Source organism: Giraffa tippelskirchi, chromosome 3 (genome assembly GCF_054371585.1).
Source record: "Giraffa tippelskirchi isolate mGirTip1 chromosome 3, T2T-mGirTip1v1.2.pri, whole genome shotgun sequence".
NCBI classification, from domain to species: Eukaryota; Metazoa; Chordata; class Mammalia; order Artiodactyla; family Giraffidae; genus Giraffa; species Giraffa tippelskirchi.
This window is the reverse complement of record NC_137277.1, coordinates 77,474,986-77,496,239: the sequence shown is the minus strand read 5'-3', so window position 1 is coordinate 77,496,239 and position 21,254 is coordinate 77,474,986. Positions and strand designations below refer to the sequence as shown.

At 37.0% G+C, this 21,254-nt stretch overlaps 1 protein-coding gene across 9 annotated transcripts in view; it reads right to left on the bottom strand.

The window, feature by feature from the left end:
• Positions 1 to 21,254, bottom strand: part of CERKL (CERK like autophagy regulator) — a 144,990-nt gene that overhangs the window by 14,578 nt on the left and 109,158 nt on the right. For 7 of the 9 annotated variants that reach the window (XM_081581028.1, XM_081581033.1, XM_081581030.1 and 4 more), the window contains exons 5-11: positions 15,445 to 15,587; positions 8,012 to 8,086; positions 7,103 to 7,280; positions 6,963 to 7,022; positions 6,333 to 6,358; positions 6,129 to 6,237; positions 3,440 to 3,536 (exon numbers count right to left, since the gene is read on the bottom strand). In XM_081581028.1, coding sequence (XP_081437154.1) covers positions 3,440 to 3,536; positions 6,129 to 6,237; positions 6,333 to 6,358; positions 6,963 to 7,022; positions 7,103 to 7,280; positions 8,012 to 8,086; positions 15,445 to 15,587 — 688 coding nt within the window. The remainder of the gene's footprint in view (positions 1 to 3,439; positions 3,537 to 6,128; positions 6,238 to 6,332; positions 6,359 to 6,962; positions 7,023 to 7,102; positions 7,281 to 8,011; positions 8,087 to 15,444; positions 15,588 to 21,254) is intronic. The other 2 variants (XM_081581034.1, XM_081581032.1) reach the window with 1 other exon arrangement.

Below are 21,254 nucleotides of genomic sequence, written 5' to 3'. Positions count from 1 at the left end.
CCTCACTTTAAAGATAGACACAAGTTGCAAGATAATTAGGGTTGCTTTCTGACCACTCTTGAATGATGAGAAGTTAGCTTTCATTCTTTCTTAGCCATACTACCCAAAGCAATCTATAGATTTAATGTGATACCTATCAAATTACACACAACATTTTTCACAGCACTAGAACAAATGATCCTAAAATTTATATGGAACCATCAAAGACTCAGGATTACCAAAGCAATCTTGAGGAAAAAGAACAAAGCAGGAGGCCTAACCCTCCAGACTTCAGACAATACTACAAAGCTACAAGAATCGAAACTGTGTGGTGGTATTGGCATCAAAATAAGACATATAGATCAATGGAACTGAATAGAGTGCCCAGAAATAAGCCCACACACCTATAGACAGTTAATGTTTGACCAAGGAGGCAGGAATATACAAGAGGGCAAAGTCAGTAATCCACAGAGACAGGCCTTGGGAGAAACCAAACCTATACTCTCTGTGGTATTTGTTAATGGCAGCCCTAGAAAACTAACACAATGACCAAAACATGGGACATCTGGTGGAGGATGGCAATAGGTGAGGCTGTGACACAGGGAAGGGCTAGAATACAAGGGGCCATGTATTCTTCAATGAGAAGTTCAATGTCATCTTGATGACAATAAGATTGAAGAATTAGAAAAGGGATAAATCATATCTGTATTTTAGAAAAATTGGTCTAGAAGGAAGTGTGGAAGATAAGACCGAAGAAAAGAAAGACCAGAAGGAAGCTACTGTAAGCAAGAAGGGATTAATTGGTGGACTGGTTGTAAGAAATGAGGGAGAGGGACCCAGAGTAACTCCAGCATGGGCAGAGAGTGGTGCCATTGCCCTGTGTAGGGAAACATGGAACACCATCAGGGGAGAGGGCAATAAGGTAAAGAGTGGATGTGCTCGATTCAAGATGCCTGTGAGTTCTATAACCTCAGCACACAGAAAGGCACAGTGATCCTGCAGATCAGAAGGGAGAAGAGAACCCTTGATAGTGTGCAAAGTTTAGATAGTGGTTCAAGCAATGGAAGGCAATGAGGTCACCCAGGAAAAGGTATCATGAAAAGATAAAGCTACAAACAAATCCCTGGGGAAGCACCAGCTCTTAGGGGTTTTAAACTCCCTATCAAAAATGAGGGTCAAAATGAATGCGGAATTGAATGAACAGAGAAAGGTCAGCTACAGGATGGAGTTGAAAGAACTCGAGTAATTTTTGCCTTCTATTTATTTTACACAGAGATGGGAAAGGCAAGATGTGTCACCTACAAACAATGGTTTTCAATACGTTCTACAACTGTTTGCATACATGAACATTCAGTTCAACCTGGTAAAAATGGTTCAGAAACCTAGACTGTTCCTCTCTTTGGGCTGAAGTGCTGCATTTCCCTTCCTAGATGCCAGAACTTCTACTAGACAGTAGATGAAATCATTTTATATTTATCTTGTCTTTATAGTCTTACATAATTTATATAAATTTACATTTTTGAACATATCAGCATGAAGAGACTTACATTTTTTAACATATCAGGATGAAAAGACTACATACACATGTATATGTATATATGTACATCTACAATTTTTTAACAAATGAAAGCAGTCACCTTGAGAATCAATCACATTATTCTTGCTATATATCATTAAACAAAACATTTTAGAATTTCTTTGCAAAACATTACAGAACAATAGCATGGACTTGAATTTTTGGAAAGAGCTAAGCCAATCAGTTAAATCTAATGAAACACACACACAGGCGATAGTTTCTTGTATCACAAGCAAGATATGACTGGTCAAGTACATGAGAAAAAATGTTATATTTTGCATCACATGGTCTCCTTTTGAAAAAGTTATTTTCCTATAGATACAGAATTATATTTACTACTATGTTCATATTTTTATAGTAAGCATCTATTACTTTTAAAGTCAGGAGAAAGCTACTTTCATATTGAAAAAATGGATTAAAGAAAAGTTACCTAAGATATTTGCCCATTAGCCATTCCAAAAGAGAACTTCCATAAGTAGTTTGTGCAATCATGCAGCCCTAAAATAAATACCAGCTTCTCAAGGAAAGTATCTTAAGGTTATTAATCCTTTAAATTCTCAGAATTATTTAATAGAAAAAGTTTATACCAAGGTAATGACATTCATTATCTCTTGGAATATAGAATTTTGAGCGCTTTTTATATTGCTATTTTGTTTCTATTTTCTGATTTAGAAAAAAAGCAATGGAAATGTATTGCTTTGGGATTAAGAAAAATAATAAAGTTGCAAACAAAATTAGCAACATTCGAAAGGAATACATTCCTTTAAAAATCAATAAATCACTATTTCCCAAAATACATCCATAAAGTTATTAGTCTCACAACCTACATTATGTCTGCTTTTGTCCACTTTGTCTCCTTAGAGATTTATATTTAAGGAAAATAGGACTATATCTAATTGTTATAACTTCCTAAACATTTCATTCAGTTGGTTGCTCAACAAACATTGATCACATAATGCGGTAGGCAGAAGAGAACCAAAACTTCATGAGGTCTGCCCGAGAAAGTTTAAAATTATAAAGAAGCAAAAATGGGAGCCTTGCAGTGACTACCTATGTAAGCAAGATTTAGTGCTGGTCACCGGCTGAATTTACTCTCCTCCTCCCACCTGTTCTCCCCCAACTACATCCAGGCACAATTTTATACCTGTAAGAAGGTGTGAGACTGTATGGTTTTACATGCCTACTATGTACTTCAAGATTCATAATTTCATAAATTCACATATTTATGTATCAGTTTCCTAATAACTTACTCAAAGTACCTGCCAAAAGAATATGGCTTATAATAGTTATTGCTTCTCTTTAAAACAAATCTCTTAAGAGGAAATATAATAACTTTCCCTATTTCGACAAATACCACACACATCTAAGTTTAGAATAAAATAAATAACATCTATATAAAAAGTGGTGTATTCTAAAGTGTATTTCTGCAAATTTATTTTAATCAAGTAAGTAGGCACATCTTGAACAAATGAAAGGAAAATTCAAAGGTCATAACTTTAGAGGGAGTCTGATGTCATAAAATCAAGATTAAAAATCTCAGGTTTCACTTCTCTTCATTCTGAAGAACAGCTGAGTATAATTTTATCCTTAATTTACTCCACATTTCAATATAACACTACATTTTCTATTTTCTCTTTGCACATACACACATAAAATATATATAACCACCAACCCACAATTCAAAAAAGACCAATCTGTATTAATACTGGTGGATACTTTTCAAAATTTGAAGAAAGAGCAAACTGAAAAGAAAAAAAAAAAGATTAATCTATTCAGAAGAAAATAAAGCCTTCTTACAAGCAGGACTTGGTGTCAATTCTGACAGCATCTCACTCCCCGTGATTAATTGCTTTGCATATAAGTAATCGAAATGCTTTACTGTACCTGGTTTTTAATACTCGCATATCTTTTCAGGTGTTTTATAAATTCCGGTCTAGAAGTGTTTCGTGCAGTTATAAGAACCATGCTTCCATTATTTAATCTGAAATTAAATATTTGTATTTGACATCAAAACGTTTATTAAGAGATTACATCAGAAATTACTCTGTATCATTCTTTCTAACAAATAATCTTTACTAGAAGTTGTAGGCAAGTCAAATAAATAACATTCTATTTACCTAAAATTCTTAAACCATATTTTGCTGCATTCTTCTTAAAATGAAACAGCCTTTCAGATTAGTTTTATTAGACAACCGACTTACTTCTCACCAAGCACTGACATTAAGGGCTTTTTAAAAAACTGAATCATCATGCGTCCTATTCACATATCAAGACACAATTTGAAATGTACTTACTTAGGGAGTGAATGTAAAACCATGTTTTGTATTTTTTTTTAAGATGTGTTGTAAAATAGGTAATCAGTACAAATGGTGTAACAACTAGTTCAACAGTTTTAAAAATCTAACGTTTGATTTAAACATTTATTTAAGGGCAGGTCTAAGTGACAGGAAACCAGATAAATCAAAGTGACCCTTGGATGGATGAACTGGAGTGAACAAATGCTACCATACATGTTCAGTTAAATGACTGCACATTTTAATCTTGCATAACTGTTTGATTCAATATAAGAGGCTGCAAATTTAGAAGTGTGATTTAGTGCCAAAAAGCCGCTCACAGATGCATCTAGCTTTAGAAGGCAGTTTTCAGAAATATGTGCAAATGACTCCTAGGCTCAATTTCAGTGCAAATATAAAGTTATTCCAAGAATAACAACAACGACATTAAAAAGAGCTCTTTAAATCTTACGGAACCTCAGGATAGAGCTGTTAAGGACCCTGGAGATTATCCAGTCATTCACTCAACTTATGTAGAATGAAAAGAAGTCCCCAAGTTTAAGTGATTGGTTCAAAGACAGAAAAACAAAAATGATCACTGGAACCAGAGCCCTTCATTCAGGGTCCAACATTCCTTTTATCCATCGTGTCCCCTCTTCCCAAGTAGAATTAAATATTCAACGATACCAAAACATGAGTGTTTTGTGTGTTCTTGATTTTAATTCTTTAGTTTTCATGTGTTTACCTTTCAATACTTATTAGTAGTTGAAACACATGCTATGTGCCTAGCATTCTTCTCAATGTTTCCATATATGACTGCATTTAATCTTAGCAAAATTCAAATACAAAAAAATTAGTTCCTATCCGCAACTTGCACTGACGTATCTTAAAGTAAATTATACTTTCTTGTGAAAAAGTAAAGCTGAGAGTTGAAACTCCTTTGCAATTTCCCTGAATCATTCAGAAGATAAATTTTGAGTATCTTGGTCAGCCAAGGTTCCTACATAAAGGCCCTTGCAAAAACGGCATGTTTGACTACGATCCACAGAAGACATCTCTAACCAGTCACCCTTCTCTGAAAAAGTCATCAGTGCTGACTGAACCTGTAGAGTAAGCCGTGGACTTTCAGGCCAGCTGGAGAATGTCTGGAGCAGCTGGAAGGAAGCATGAATCCTACTGCTTCCCAGAGAGCGAGACTACCTCCCCAAAGGTCCTTGAGCAGGCGTGAGCATGGAGATGGTGCAGCGTCAGAGCAGCACCATGTCATGGCCTGGAGAGCACAGCTTGGGTCAGCCGGCCCTTCTCATGGGGACGTTTCCTTATGGAGGCATACAGCTATCTAAGGTTTCTGATGGTAGGGGGAGGAAACAATCAGGCTCAATTTCTAAACCATACAAGCTTCAAAATACTCCTTGCAAGCTTCAGCACTAAAGATAGTTAATGAGGGCCCTGACATCTGGTTTTTAAATAGTTTCTCTTCTCTTCTAACTTTAGATGTTTCCCTGTTTCTCACCTTCCTATCATTAGTCAAGGGAAACATTCTAAATCATCCCTTTGCCAATTGTTAATCCTTCAGGTTAAATATTTTGCAGGGAAGTTGAAACTAATCATTAAAATGATGTTATGAATTGCCAAAGTACGTATCTAAGTCATATTACACAACATTCATCATCCTTTCTTCTATGCTCTAAATGAATGTAAGAGAAATATTTTCAGACCAATGATGGGAAACTACATGAAAGGGATGTACAAGAGATGGATTAACTATCACTTGTGGATAAAATGATATATAAAATGTCTCATGAAAATGTGGGCAGTATATTCAGATGCATCACTATTCATACTAAATACAACTAAAATATTTCCTTTGACTAAAAGTATCATACATACACACATACCTGCCATTTTTGCTAACAATGTTTACATCTGCACTAAAATTGAAAGTCAGGGACAGCCATAATAAGTATCAGAATTAAACATAATGTTCTCAATGACTGGTAAATAACATAAATAAAAGAGCAAAGTGGGCATAAATAACACAATAAGATCATGTCAATAAAACCCAAAGAATATTATTTTAGCTTCAGTGATATTAAAAAAATCAGAGTAATTATTTTTCCAGTATAACAGTTTTTCTCAGCCTAATCTAATGACAAATGCCTTAGAATCTCTAATACTATACAGTCAAAGATGACTTCCTCTTGATCATATTCTAGCCAGCCAAGAGTTATCTGACTATTCTGACAGATAAATGTGGTTTATAGAAAAGTATCAACAATTCAATAAAAACGCTTACTAACCTGGTATTAGGTGCCAAGCCTCTAGGTGCCACTGAACACTGGCACGGGATTGCCATAATGCTGACATTCAAGAACTCACCCTGGATCATTTGCCACTGATCATTACAATCTAAAGGTAATGGAAGGGATCAGTTATTTTCCCTCACCAGAGCAAAATGTCAATAGAGCCCAGCTCAGTTCTCAGGGAGGTAATTTGAGACTCACCAGATTTGGGATATCCTTGTGCCCTCCTAAAAGAAAACAAGAGACAAAAACACATCACACACAAAAAATGGCATCTATTAAACATGAGATGGTTGTAGAACTCAACGTTATAGCTATTAGACAGTAAGTAAAAATATGTGAAAAATTCCATTACTGCATTATTTGATTCATTGATTTATCAGTAACAATGATTTTTTTTTTTTTTAAAGACTACAGCACTTCCTTTGTGTGACTTCGAAAAATGTTTTTAGTCTGCACTAGAAATTCTCATGAGGGCAGAAACTATGGATTTTGTTTGCTTGTTCATTGGCTCATTGTGTCCAAAGTGTCTGGCATATAGCAGATAATCAATAAATAGCTAGCTACATGGTCTAATAGTATCTATGCTGCTGCTAAGTCGCTTCAGTCATGTCCGACTCTGTGCAACCCCACAGACGGCAGCCCATCAGGCTCCGCCGTCCCTGGGATTCTCCAGGCAAGAACACTGGAGTGGGTTGCCATTTCCTTCTCCAGTATGATAGAATAACAACCAAATATCCCAAGTCTAATACACTGTTTATATCAAACTATTTTATGCTTTAAAAATAGATAAAGATTCCTGTATTACTTTGAGTGAAGCTTTTAACTTACCTTGCTTCTAAATCCTGAGAGCTGTTAAATGGTAAAAATGATATTTCACATTCTTCTGCCCTACAACATAATGAAATCTGTTTTTAGCAGTCACTGACTCTGGGGATATGAAATTTGGGGTTTAAGAAAAAAAGACTAACTTTAGTTTTGCCAGTGCCTTCATGATAGCAAAATCCATCCGCTGGTTAGGGGACATCCATCGATGATTTTCTGCCACAGCCAAAGCTCTCCCACCAAAGCCAAACATGGCTGAGAACCCAAAGCGAAGAAACTTGCCAGAGGAGCTGAAGGTACAGACATCGACTGGTTGTACATGCCCTTGAATGTGATGGCCAATATTAGTGTTGGTAAATACCGTCAAAATGGCAAACATAGAAGAGCATATTTATTTACTCATGGAAGAACAAAGTGTCAGGCTACTTTATACTGTAATAAATATGCTGCTTTCTCTTCTACTCTTTTTACCTACAATGACTGCAACTGCCATTTATGGCTTTTTCAGGTACCAAGGGAAGAAAAAGAAAGCAGTAAATTTTGCAGTTTACTGCTGTTTTAAACAAAACATTGCTAAGGAAGTAAAGTTGAAGTACATGTGCAAACTAAACTCAGATTTAACAGATTTGCATATATTAGTGCTTATATGCTTTATATCAGTTGAGATAATAAAAGGTTTAGTGGAAGGACATGGGCTGGAAATTTTTTTCTTGTGCTTTTCTTTTTCCCTTTAATAACTAGTCCCAGAGTTTTGTAGTAAAACAACAGTTCCTGATATTGTGCATGGATTTTCTTGACCTGGTTATAAAGTTGGGATCTTGAATATCATTGTATTTTTTCCTATCCAGATTACAGTAAAACTACATTCTCTACTCTTTATAGCACCTATATTGTGAAAAATCATCAATCAAAATAGTGAAACTTTGACTAACTAACATTCAGTTTTTATTCAAATGTTTTTCTGCTTTGAGAGATAAAGAAGCTGTCCTGGCAAGTCTGGAGGAAATAAAATAATCTTCCTTAGAAAACATGAACTTCTTTGGAAGAATTCTTACCCATTATAATGTGCAAAGTTGCAGTTACCACATGAGAAACTCCATGGAGAGAATGTGCCAGTACATTAGTAGATCCTGCCAAATCAAATGTAAAATGTGGATGATCAGCGTAGCCAACATTTTAGGTGTTTTTTAATTTTTATTTCTTAATGTGGTATGTTACATTGATTTATTCGTGGATGATGAGCCATCCTTGTGAACCTGGGGTGAATCCCACTTGGATGTGGTATATGATCTTTTTTATGTGTTGTTGAGTTCCATTTGCTAACATTTTGTGGGGAATTTTTACATCTAAATTCAAATATAATGGCCTGTAATCTTTTTTAAGGGGTGTCATTGTCTGGTTTTGGTATGAAGGTGATAGTGGCTTCATAGAATGTATTTAAGAGTGTTCCTTCCTTTTCAATTTTTTGGAAGAGTCTGAGAAGAATCGGTATAATTTATCCATGAATGTCTGGTAGAATTTGCCTGTGAAGCCGTCTGGTCCCAGACTTTTATTTGTAGGAAGTTGTTTTTTTTTTAATTACAGATTCTATTTCACTTCTAATTATCAGTCTGTCCAAATTATCTATTTCTTGCAAACATTTTAAACTAACCATTTGCTCTTACTTTATAGAGATGTCACTATGTAATGTTTAAATGAAAAATTACATGGAAGTTTGTAAGTTTTTGTTCACATCATAGATGCACACCGAATGGCTACTGAATTTTTCATCTTTAAATAACTTAAAAATTAGAAAACATTTTATAGTATCTACTTGCTCACAGCTTGTTCCATTGTGAATGTATATTTTCTACCTGAAAGAGTGTTAGCTATATGAAAATCTGCCCCATTCAACTTTAATAAACAGGCTTCTAACTTCTTTACCAAAAAGAGCACTAACAGTAGAAGGATGGCTCTGGAAAGCAGAGACAAACACATAAACACACAAAAGAAGCCAAATAATAACTAAGAAAAAATATAAAATCACTGTAAAGTACAAGAGATAGGCTTTAAATTCTTTCTCAAGCTCTTTGTGCAAGGTAATGCTCAAAATCCTTCAAACTAGGCTTCAGTAGTACATGAACTGAGAAATTCCACATGTACAAGCTGGATTTAGAAAAGGCAGAAGAACCAGAGATCAAACTGCCAACAACCGTCAGATCATAGAAAAAACAAGGGCATTCCAAAAACAACACCTACTTCTGCTTCATTGACTATGTTAAAGTCTTTGACGGTGTGGATCACAATAAACTGTGGAAAATTCTTCAAGAGGTGGGAATACCAGACCACCTTATCTGTCTCCTGAAAAACCTGTATGCAGGCCAAGAAGCCACAGTTAGAACCAGACATGGAATGATGAATTGGTTCAAAATTGGGAAAGAAGTACGTCAAGGCTGTATATTGTCACGGTACTTATTTAACTTCTATGCACAGTACATCATGCCAAATGCTGGGATGGATGAATCACAAGCTGGAATCAAGATTGCTGGGGAAAATATCAACAACCTCAGATAAAAAGATGATACCACTCAATGGCAGAAAGCAATGAGGAAGTAAGGACCCCTTAATGAGGATAAAAGAGGAGAGTGAAAAAGCTGTCTTAAAATTCAGACTTCCAAAAATTAAGATCATAGCAAATAGATCGATAAAAACTGGAAACAGTGACAGCTTTTATTTTCTTAAGAGTCCAAAATCACTGCAGATGGTGACTGCAACCACGAAATTAAACCATGCTTACTCCTTGGAAGAAAAGCTACGATAAACCTAGGCAGTGTATTAAAAGGGAGAGACATCACTTTGTAGACAAAAGTCAGTATAGTTAAAGCTATGGTTTTTCCAGTTAGTCATGCATGGATGTGAGAGTTGGACCATAAAGAAGGCTGAGAGCCAAAGAATTGATGCTTTTAAATTTTGGTGCTGGAAAAGATTCTTGAGAGTCCCTTGAACAGCAAGGAGATCAAACCAGTCAGTCCTAAAGGAAATCAGTCCTGAATAATCATTGGAAGGACTGATGCTGAAGCTTCAAAACTCTGATCACCTGATGCAAAAAGCCAACTCATTGGGAAAGATCCTGATGCTGGGAAAGATTGAGAGCAGGAGGAGAAAGGGGCGACAGAGGATGAGATGGTTGGATGGCATCACCAACTCAATGGACATCAGTTTGAGCAAACTCTGGGAGAAGATGAAGGACAGGGAAGCCTGGAGAGCTGCAGTTCTTGGGGTTGCAAAGAGTCAGACATGATTTAGCAACTGAAAAACAATAAAACTCTTAACAAAGTTGGGGTCTCTTCTCTTATCTGAGATATTGTATTATAGATGAAGAAAATACTTCTTTCCACAGTATCTGCCACAGTATGAGCATCTGTATTGAGACACAGATTTCTCCATATCACTAGGATAATTTAAGATCCACATGAATTTTTCCCACCAGCCTACACAGAAAAAGAGCTCTCTCAAGTCACACCCCTGTAATACTTGTGTGTCTGAGATCTTGGGGTAAAGGCTTGCTTTCAAAGGGGGAAATATCAGCTAGCCCATTCCCAGGAAGTAAAAAGGATTTAAAATTAAGAAGTTATAATTTTTCTTGATTAAAGTCCGGTAACTGCCAAGAGCTGTGCTAGCATGGATATATTATGTACTATAGTTATCAGGCTTCCCTGGTGGCTCAGACAGTAAAGAATCCACCTGTAATGTGGGAGACCTGGGTTCGATCCCTGGGTTGGGAAGATCCCCTGGAGGAGAGCACGGCAGCCCACTCCACTATTCTTGCCTGGAGAATCCCTGGCGGACTGCAGTCCATCAGGTCACAACGAGTTGGACACGACTAAGTGACTAAGCACACAAACACTATAGCTATCGAGGCAAAGACTAGTCCCCTGGCTTTGCTAATCAGGAACTTTCTTGTGTGGTCATATGTAATCCCTTTGATTTGTCACTTTGAATGGATATATGCTTGGGTTCTCAGTTGAAGAAGTTGAGGCAGTGCAGCCATTATCAAACAATACAATAATAATCATGAGGTACCTACTAAGCATTTAGATTTTCAGACCTCTAATGATACCAATGCAAAGAAATGTCCACCTTGACCAACTGGTAAACTAATTTTAACTGATTCATCAAAAGGTAGTTTATGTTCTGACCCTTGTTACTCAAAATACGTCCCATAATCTAACAGCAATGGCCACATCTCCATGTTTATTACAATGTTGACTGTGAGGCCCCACTCCATGCCTAACAAGTCATAGTCCGCATTTTATAAGGTCTTCAGGTTATGTACAATATATGGAGAGGCCCTTATCCAGAATTTATGGTTCAAGGATCAGCTGCATCAACAGTACCTGCTAGAGCTTGTTAAAAAGGGAAATCTCTGGGTTCCACCTCCAACCTATGGAAAGGGAGTAGCTAGGAGTGGGCCCAGATGTCCATGTCTTAGCAAGTTTTCCAGGTGACTTGTATGCACTCTAAGGTCTGAGAAAAGTGGTCCAGAAATCTGTTCCTCAGTGGATCTTTACCAGCTGTCAATCACCTAGGCCTTTCCAATTATCCTTTGACCCTCTATAGGCTGCCTTTGGCCATCTAATTGCTAATTAATCTGGACTAGGTTGGCAAGAGGGAAGCAAAAACAAATCAATCTATTTTACTTCCCAACCAGATTTATGTTGAAGGTTTTGGAGGAGGCTACATAATTAGAGTGAGATATTTAAGATTATCAGTGGATTACAGTACTCCATGAAACACACTTCCTCCATTACCATGGTTAATTAGGAGCAGGCCATAAAAGCATTCCTCTAGAAAGACTACTTAAAAACATAATGTAATGTTGTCATGAGCAATAGAGAATGACACATATCATGACTCAAGAAAAATAAAGACCATTTATTCCCTTGAATTTGAAGTATGCTAAGTATGCCCAAGCACAAATCCTCCTAGAAAGACAGAGATTGCTTTTTGTTTTTATGTCTTCTCAGGCTTTGCAACTTTGCCACTTTCCTTTAATTCCATTGAACCTGGCAGTGATAACAGACATGACCAGAAGTCAGAAAATCATTTTAGTCATCTACTCTGCTTAACCTGTACCTTAATCCTGAAGAACTTTTTTTTTTAACACTCTGAATTTAAGAGGAAAGTTCATGAAGAAAGTAGATGTAAAATTATAAAACTGTGGATCGCTTCATATTTTTGTTTGAATAATCTAAAAGAGTACAATTTCCTGAAACAAAATGTGATCCATCCAAAAAGATATCTACATGCCAAAAGAACATGCTGCTCACATAAATAAAAACTATGTAATTTTAGCATTCTCACAAAAGCTATAAATGTTCTGCCTCAAGGTAAACATTTTAATTAGCCTGAAAAGTTGTTTTTCTTAACACTACCAGCAACTTGACTCACTGCCACCTCCCCAAATCTGCTAAAATCCAACGAGTAAGGACAGAAGCAGCAGATCACGTAACGCGTGACTGATAGCAGAACCAGGCAGAAACTATGAGGCAAAAAGAAAAAAAAATTGTCCTTGGAAGTGCAAGCACTTCTGCAAAACAATTAACTTAATTAACCAGACATCATGAATATTCATAAAGCCATTAATGTCTCCCACATCCAAACAGATAAATGTGATGTAATGACTTCCTAGTCAAGCATATCTAAAATTCTCATGAAAACTGCACCTCCACTTCGGTTCTTTGCCTGAAATATAGAAATTAACAGTCCCTTGGCAACGTTTTATTCTCCTTAAATTAATTGGAATGCATGAATTTATTTTTGAATTCTATAGGAATATATGGTTCCCAGTCATCAGTATGTGGGTTGAGCCTTGTTTTACATCAACTGGATTGCTTTTTTATTTTTATGTCCTCTTTGGTTTTTTCTCTATCCTCCCCCTCATCCCTTTAATCGGAATCTCTCTGTATAGTTCCTTAGCACCAGTTCCCATAGCAACAAACACCATTGCTAATGGCCAGCAGTTCAAATACAGGCTTCCCCACATCTGATCCATCTGAGTCTGATCATAATTCAGCGGTTTAGTCTGTTGGCTCAGTGGAGTAATGTACTAAACACTCTTCCTCTGGGTGTCTCTCTCCAGGAGGCAAATGGCTTCAGAGGCAGACTGTCTTCTGCATTTGGCTTAGAAACTTCCTGCCCAGCTCTTGTTCCCAGTCTCTACAAAGCCCTGACCAGACATAGAGCCCTCATATTAATTACATCTTGCACATGATTTCCTCCTATTAGATGCAATCCATAAGCTGGAACTCCTACACGACCACTAAAGTTTTGGCAACAGGCTGTATCTTCTAAACGAAAAGTATTCAAATGCCATTTCTATCAATACATATCCACTGCATCTGGAAAATGCTCTCAAAATCAGAGATGTGCTTAAAAAGTATGATGATAATAAAACTCAATGCTATTCCTCTATAAAATCTGAGTTGCATATTAAAAAGTAAGCATAACCACAATTGTTTCTAGCTCACTATTCACTTGATGTCAAATGCATACCTGTGGGGACACCTATCCTTCCACTTTTGATGCACAGCAGTGAATGAGTGACCTCAGGGGTGTAAGTACTATGGAAAAGAAACAGTGAGCTAAGCATATCCACTCTGCCAGAAGGAAAAGGTTGGGAAAGTTCCACCGTTATAGACATACTCCTAAAATGACACGGAAAGGTCAAAGTGTGGTTCCAATGCCTCTTTTTGAGTTGATGCATTTTGTTATTGTTTACCTAAAGGGTTTATTTTCACAGATTTTTCTTAATAGGTTTTATAATCATAAGGATATATCCCTATATCCCTCTCCTTTTAAATTATTGTCTTTATGAGGGACTTTTTACTCTAAAAGAGCATTGGTATGTCTCCTGTTCTTTGTTGATTGATAATACAAATATACTAAAATCCATACTAAATGACTCTGGTTCCTGAATGGATAGAAAGTTGATTTCATTTTCAACCATGTGCATTGTTTTCTATTTTCATAGGAAACAATACAATTGACCCTTGAACAACATGGGTTTGAAGTGAGTGGATTCACTTAGATGTGGATATTTTTCAGTTGTGAATACTATGCTATGCTGTGCTAAATCACTTCAGCTGTACCTGACTCTTTGCGACCTTATGGACTATAGCCTGCCAGGCTCCTCTGTCCATTGGATTCTCCGGGCAAGAATAATGGAGTGGGTTGCCATTCCCTTCTCCAGGGAATCTTCGCAACCCAGGAATAGACCCCAAGTCTCCTGCCTTGCAGGCAGATTCTTCACTGACTGAGCTATGAGGGAAGCCCTATATAGTGAATACTGTAGTACTTCACTATTGCCAGTGGGTTGAATTTGAGAGTGCAGAGAAAAGAAGGGCCGACTGTAACTTGATCAAGGGTCAACTGTAATTGTTTCTACTCTTCTTATAGAGATGATAATATGTGATGTTTTAAAGTGAAAAAATATCACCTTTTTCACTATTGTTTGTTTCAATAACAATTTGGGAGGAAGGACTCGATTAACATAACAAACCTGTAAAAAGATGCTGCTGTCTGTTCCAGATGCCGGTGTTGCTCTAGAGGCTCTCCCTGACTCATCCCACTTTCTTTTCCTCCCTTCCCCTAATCAGGCTTATTCCTAGAACAGGTTACCAGAACGTTGCTCCCTTGTCCAAACCTCCCATTGTTCCCTAACATCAATTCAGACCCTTTCCTGTGGCACCCAGAAGCCACCAAAGTTTAGATCAATTTTGACACCAGTACCACCCAACAAATGGCCTGTGGTCTTTTCTTTCGCATTCCTGGATTTTGCCTTGCCACTTGCTATTTTTGCAGCCAGGAAAATAGCTTATTCTTATCTTTCAGGCCAGATCCTACCTATTTTTAGGTCCATTTCAAGTGCCACTTGCTCTATAATTTCTTTACATTTATTCACTTAAACCTTATTAAGTGTTCATGGTGTCACATTCTGTTCTAGCTGCTGTAGATACAGCAGTCAGGATGAATCCTTTTGGCGTTCTCAAACTTATCTGTTTATACTTCAATTACAGGAATTGAGTTACTACATTTTATTCCAAATGGAATTATAAGCAGCTTGACTGGAGTGGCCCTATTTTGAAATTTCATATCTGGAACTGTGTGATCATTAAACCTTTATATGGGAAGGTAGAATAATAGCCCCATTTATTGTTTGCTTAACTATATTACACTCTGCACATATACTTCTAATTTAATACCATAATAATCTCACAATGAAGGGGGTATCATGTGTGTAATCTCTCTCTTATTTAGAGAAATAAGGCTCAAAGAAATTAAATAACTTGGGCACCATCTCACATGTGCTAGTGGAGATGCCAAGCATGGGTCTTTCAAACTCAAAGTCTGTGCATTTAACTCTGTATGATGCTGTCTAGGTTAGAAAGTAATACAGGAAGAGATGGGGGAGAGGGTTCACTTGGCAAACCCATGGGCCGTCCCTTGCCTGCTGGTATCACACCAAGTGGAAGCTGAGCTCTGGCAGGAGTCAGGATGCTGTCTGTTTCCAACCCCGCATTCTTCTGGGCTCTAAGAAGCAAAGCATGGGCTACTTCACTGGCAGATCCATCTCCACCAACACATACCACACTAGAAAAGAAATTAAGTCAAAGAACGAATGACATTAGAATAACTGGTACTAATTTGTGAAATTTAGACTTTAAAATATTAATCTTATATATTCTACTTGCATAATTACTCATAGCTTCAAATATTTCAATATATGTCAATGGATAAGAACACACTAGCACTGCACTGATAAAGTTTACTTCACAAGAAGACATTAGCTGAACTTTATTATGGTTCAACTCAAAAAATATTCAAACATACAGTCTAAAAGTCAGATGAGTGGCTCAGATGGTAAAGAATCTGCCTGCAATGCAGGTGACCCAGGTTCACTCCCTGGGTCAGGAAGATTCCCTGGAGTAGGCAATGGCTACCCACTCCAGTATTCTCGTCTTGAGAATTCAAAGACAGAGGAGCCTGGTAGGCTACAGTCCATAAGGTCACAAAGAATTGGACATGATTGAGCAACTAACACTTTCACTTTTCACTTTCAAGAGGCATTAAAACACTTGAACATGTTAATTCACATCTGACCTGAATTTTGCTTTGTTAATATCCCAAAGCATATTATTTTTTTTTGTTTATGTTAATAAGTCATTGAAATTCATTTAACTAACACAAGCCAAAGTCATAAAACCCTGCTAATTTTCAATATAGCTCTGAAAAGACAGCAATAAAAATCATGTAAAATATAAAGCTTTAATTTAAGGAACTACTAATTATCATTAGTTATAAATGTCAATTGCAAACCTGAACTGGTTTTCATCTCTTGGATGTTACTGCGATACTGCACTTTTTTTTTTTTATAAATTTATTTATTTTAGTTGGGGGCTAATTACTTTACAATATTGTAGTGGTTTTTGCCATGATACTGCACTTTTAAAATTAGTTTTACTAGCCTTTGACTCTAGTCAGTACTAAAATTTTTTTAGGACCTCACCATAAGTACACTACAGGAGGGGTGAGGTGGGAATCCATGAAAGTCATATAGAATGTCAGAGGTTTTGTCATAGTCATTTGAATTTAAAAGATGTAAAATAATGGGCTTCCCTGACAGTTCAGGGGTGACGAGTCCACTTGCCAATGCAGGAGACAGGTTTGATCCCTGATCCAGGGAGACACCACACGCCACGGAGCAGCTAAGTCGGTGTGCCACAACTATTGAGCCTGTGCTCTAGAGCCTGGGAGCCCCAGTTACTGAGCCCACGTGTCCTAGAAACTGTGCTCTGCAAAAAGGGAAGCCACCACAAAGAAAAGCCTGCACACTGCAATTAGAGAGTAGCCCTGGCTCGCCACAACTAGAGAAAATCCCACACGCAGGAACAAAAACCCAGCATAGCCAAAAATTTAAAAAATAATAACATTAAATATCAAAATCATATCAATTTGCCCAAAGGAAAAGAGTTTGTGTTATTGAGAACAGGTGCCATGCCCCACTACCTCCCAGGCCCTGCAGCAAAGAGTCTGCTCATGTAAAGGAGAAGCAGTTTCTTGGCTCCAGCCCACTGCATCAACCAGGAGAAGGCTTAGAGGACCGCATCTTCTGATTTTTCTAGGGAAGCCACAGGACCTGCTTTGGGGGTAAGTCTCCTAATTTACAAACATTAACAACTAGCATTCAGTATATTTAAAAATTCTTTTTGCCAAACAGAACAGCCTACAAGCCATAATCAGCAGAGGTTCAGGTTCAGGAAGCTCCAGAAGCTGGTGGATTCTGAGGCTGAAAACACTATCTCCATCAGCTGCCTCCACCTTGTTCTAGGTCTTCTAGCCCCAGAACCTAGGTGGGGTTCAGCACTAAGGCTGCACATAGCCTGGACGATCCAAGGTCCATCCTAATCAGAAGAAATTCTAGGATATGGGATATGACCCAGGTCATGTTTGGCTGGGGGTGTTATTTGGTGTCTGAATTGATTCCAGCGGCCATCAATGTAGCCACTGATTCAGAGAAAAGCGATTATACCTACTGAGTGCCACCTTCACGTCATATAATACATTGGCTCTTTTCTATTAAATTCTTAAAAATCTGTAAAATAGGCATTAGCCTCATCTTTATATATGGGGAAGCCAAGGTTTGATTTGAATCTTATCTGTATGATTTCAAAGACCTCTACGGACAGATTTTCAAACATTTTGTGGACTTAACTCCTAGTTCTATGCCTGTCTACCAACCAAGAGTGTATGGCCTAAAAAGCTCATGTAAAGTCATCCAACATGTCTAACTTAGCACAAATAACTTGCCTCTTCCATATTGTATGATAACGTTTGACCCCTGGAATCCTGCATCCAGTTAAAGCACTGTGTACATGTTAACTCTAACTGCTAGAGTTAGTAGAAATGGGCCTTTCTTGGGACACGTGTGTGCATTAGTTGCTCAATCATGTCCAGCTCTTTGTGACTCCATGGACTGTAGCCCGCCAGGCTCCTCTGTCCATGGAATTCTCCAGACAAGAATACTGACGTGGGTTGCCATTCCCTTCTCCAGGGAATCTTTCTGAAACAGGGATCAAATCCAGGTCTCCTGCATTACAGGCAGATTCTTAACTGTCTGAGACACCAGAGAAGCCCGTATAGGAATATGCTCTACTACAAAAACCTTTGAAATTTTGTCATAAGGCATTCTGTGTTAAATATTTTGAAACTAAAACAAATGATAATTACAATAATAAAGTAACATTTAGTGAACAATTACTATGTATCAGATGTTGTCAGCACTCTCCATGTATTAATTAATTTAATTTGAACAATAACAATAACACACAGTATACACTTTTACTCCCAATTCACAGATTAGGAAAATAAGACATAAAAAGATTAAGCAACTGTTCCAAGGTCATAACATGGTAAGTTATAGAATGAGATTTTGAAATAAGACAAGTTGGTGTTAGAAACTACACTACTATTTGATATATTAGACTCCTTTCTTACATAGAAGACCCAATGAAAATAGCCTTATGAGAGTTTTATTATTTTGGAAATCAGTTTAACAGTAGAATCACTGTGGAATTAAATAAGAGAAAAGAACTTACTTATGTAGACAAATACTAGATAATTAAGATCATCTCGAGATATAGTTACCCAACCTAGGGAATATACTTAATATAAACAGAAGAGTCTAGCTAGTAAAAGAAAAGGCAAAAAAATAACCTTTTAAAATGGGTTCATTTAATCACACTTAAGAGCTACCCTAAAACATAACCCTTTAGAAGTAGCACACCTTGTGTTTTCAGTATAAACTCTTTCATGCCTGACCCAAAGTAAAGCTTTGCTGTCTAGAAATGCACAATTGGGAGCTAATATCTCATTTCTCTTTATTAAAAGTGATAAAAAATTTAAATGGGTCTTTGTGTATTTGTCTATCAACCCATATTATTATTAAGATGTTTATTATTGGATTTTCAACTTAAATTTTTTTTTAACCTTACTTACTAATACAGATATCACAGTGGTGACAGAATGTCAATGTAAGCCAAATAATACCTAGATTCTCATAAAATCAAATGAAGGAAAAAACTATTCAACAAATTATTTTAAAATGCTGTGAAACAAAATAATATTAGTATATGTATTTTGTCTGGAAAATTCCACGGACAGAAGAGCCTGGCAGGCTGCAGTCCATGGGGTCACAGAGAGACATGACTGAGAGACTGAGCACACACAATATATGTGTAATTGCATAAGAGCTATAGATTAGTTTAACCCTTTTCACACTTAGAAACGCAACTGTTTCTGCTTCAAGTCTGTGCATCCGATGTTACTCTTTTCTTTGCCTTTACAAGACTTCCTGTTCATGCCCAGTATAGAGGAGCCAATAAGGAAACTGACAGGGTTTCCTCAGTGGCTCAGATGATAAAGAATCTGCCTGCCATGCAGGACACCTGGGTTCAATCCCTGGGTCAGAAAGATCCTCTGGAGAAGGGAATGCCTACCCACTCCAGTATTCTTGTCTGGAGAATTCCATGGACAGAGGAGCCTGGAAGGCTACAGTCTACGGGGTCGCAAAGAGTCAGACAGAAGTGAAAACACATAATACATGGAAATGGACGTTCCTGCAAACTCCAGCAGTGGATCTGAGAGTGTTTGCTGGAACACACTGGAGTTGCGTACTAGCTGTCATGAGGACTGATACACTGTTCCTGTTGGCATTAGGAATATGTCACAATGCGTCTTCATAAAAACATATGCAAATCATTAAAAAAAGCTTCAAAATCTTAATAATCTTCTTAAATGTTATTTACTAAATCATTTTGCTTTTGAATAATATCATCGAATTTCTCTAGGATTTTAATCTCTGGTCTATGTCTAAAAATCTTTAAGTGATTTCGTCCTCACTCCCTATCAATAGCTCCAGTAGAGACAGGCAGAGATGCCTCAGGCTCAAGTTGAGCCCCTCTTCCATCAAAATACCAAAGAATCCTGGGGTTACCTCATCCTGTCCTTGAGTCTTTTATATCAATTTCTCAAAAAGTACTCCTACAACTACTCATCAAACAGACTCAGGAATAGGGTGCTCATGAATGTAGTGCGTTCCACTTTCAAACAATTCTACTTGTTAGAAAATTGTTCTCTGGAAGTGCCTACAGAAACTGTTTCCACTGTTCTCTCCTCATATACATGCCTTTCTATGTAATTCTAAGTAGAATGACTTAAAATGACCATTTTATTAAGGTAGTTATCCCAACCACCATTTTAGCTCCTGCTGAAATAACTGGACTCAAAAAACCAAATGAACTATTTAAAGGATCTTAGAAACAGAAGACTTCCAAAGGAAATTTCAAATTATTATAAATCCTATATTAATTGACATGCTATAGAGTGAAATCACTGGAGCTCAATTAACATAATGGCTAGGTAAACTATTTGGTGAAAAAAAATGTAGGTAATAACTAAAGGATCTACAGATCTTGGAGTGCCACACTGCAAAATAACACCACCTGCCATGTGGAATAAATAAAAAGTATGTTCATGTAAAGAGAAAACATTATTCTATTGCACTTAAGCTATAGTTTTTCACCATTCTGCAAAATTCTTCTTGATCCTTGCACAGTTAATTACCAATGAACCTTATTTATAGATAACACATTTCCTGGAATACTTCAGAGTGTTAATAGGGCAAGACAAGGTGTAATACCTACAATATCTGTTATTCTTATTATATAACCATGTTTTAAAGCAATGACTTATTTGCAATGCAATATCTCTTATACATTCACAAGTTGTGTTTCAGGACCATGTAGCAAATTAAGGTAGGTAGCTGGTAGGCATGATTCCCCCAATTACTTCTCTTAAATTGTATATTTGCAAGATAATTTCCTAAATGTAGCCTATTAATCAATCTGTTGAGCACTAAGTATAAGGCTCTGCAGTAATCTCCTACCTCATATTCTTCATGCTCAATATTTATAGACCATTGCCATCTCGATTCACTCCCTTCAATTAAATTCCTTTTTGAAAAATTATGTTTTACTTACCAAACTTTCTTCTTCATCCAATATTTTCCCTCACCCCCAAATAGTAAGTATTTCTGAAAACTGACCTTGGCAATGCTCCAATCTGATTGCATCACTTTCCTCTCTAACATATTCTAATAATTTTTCAGGAGGAGTAAAGCCTTTCATTACAGTTGAAAGACCCAAATGCCCTTCCTGATATTGTGAGTCTATTGCTGCCCACCCCCACTGCCATCACCAT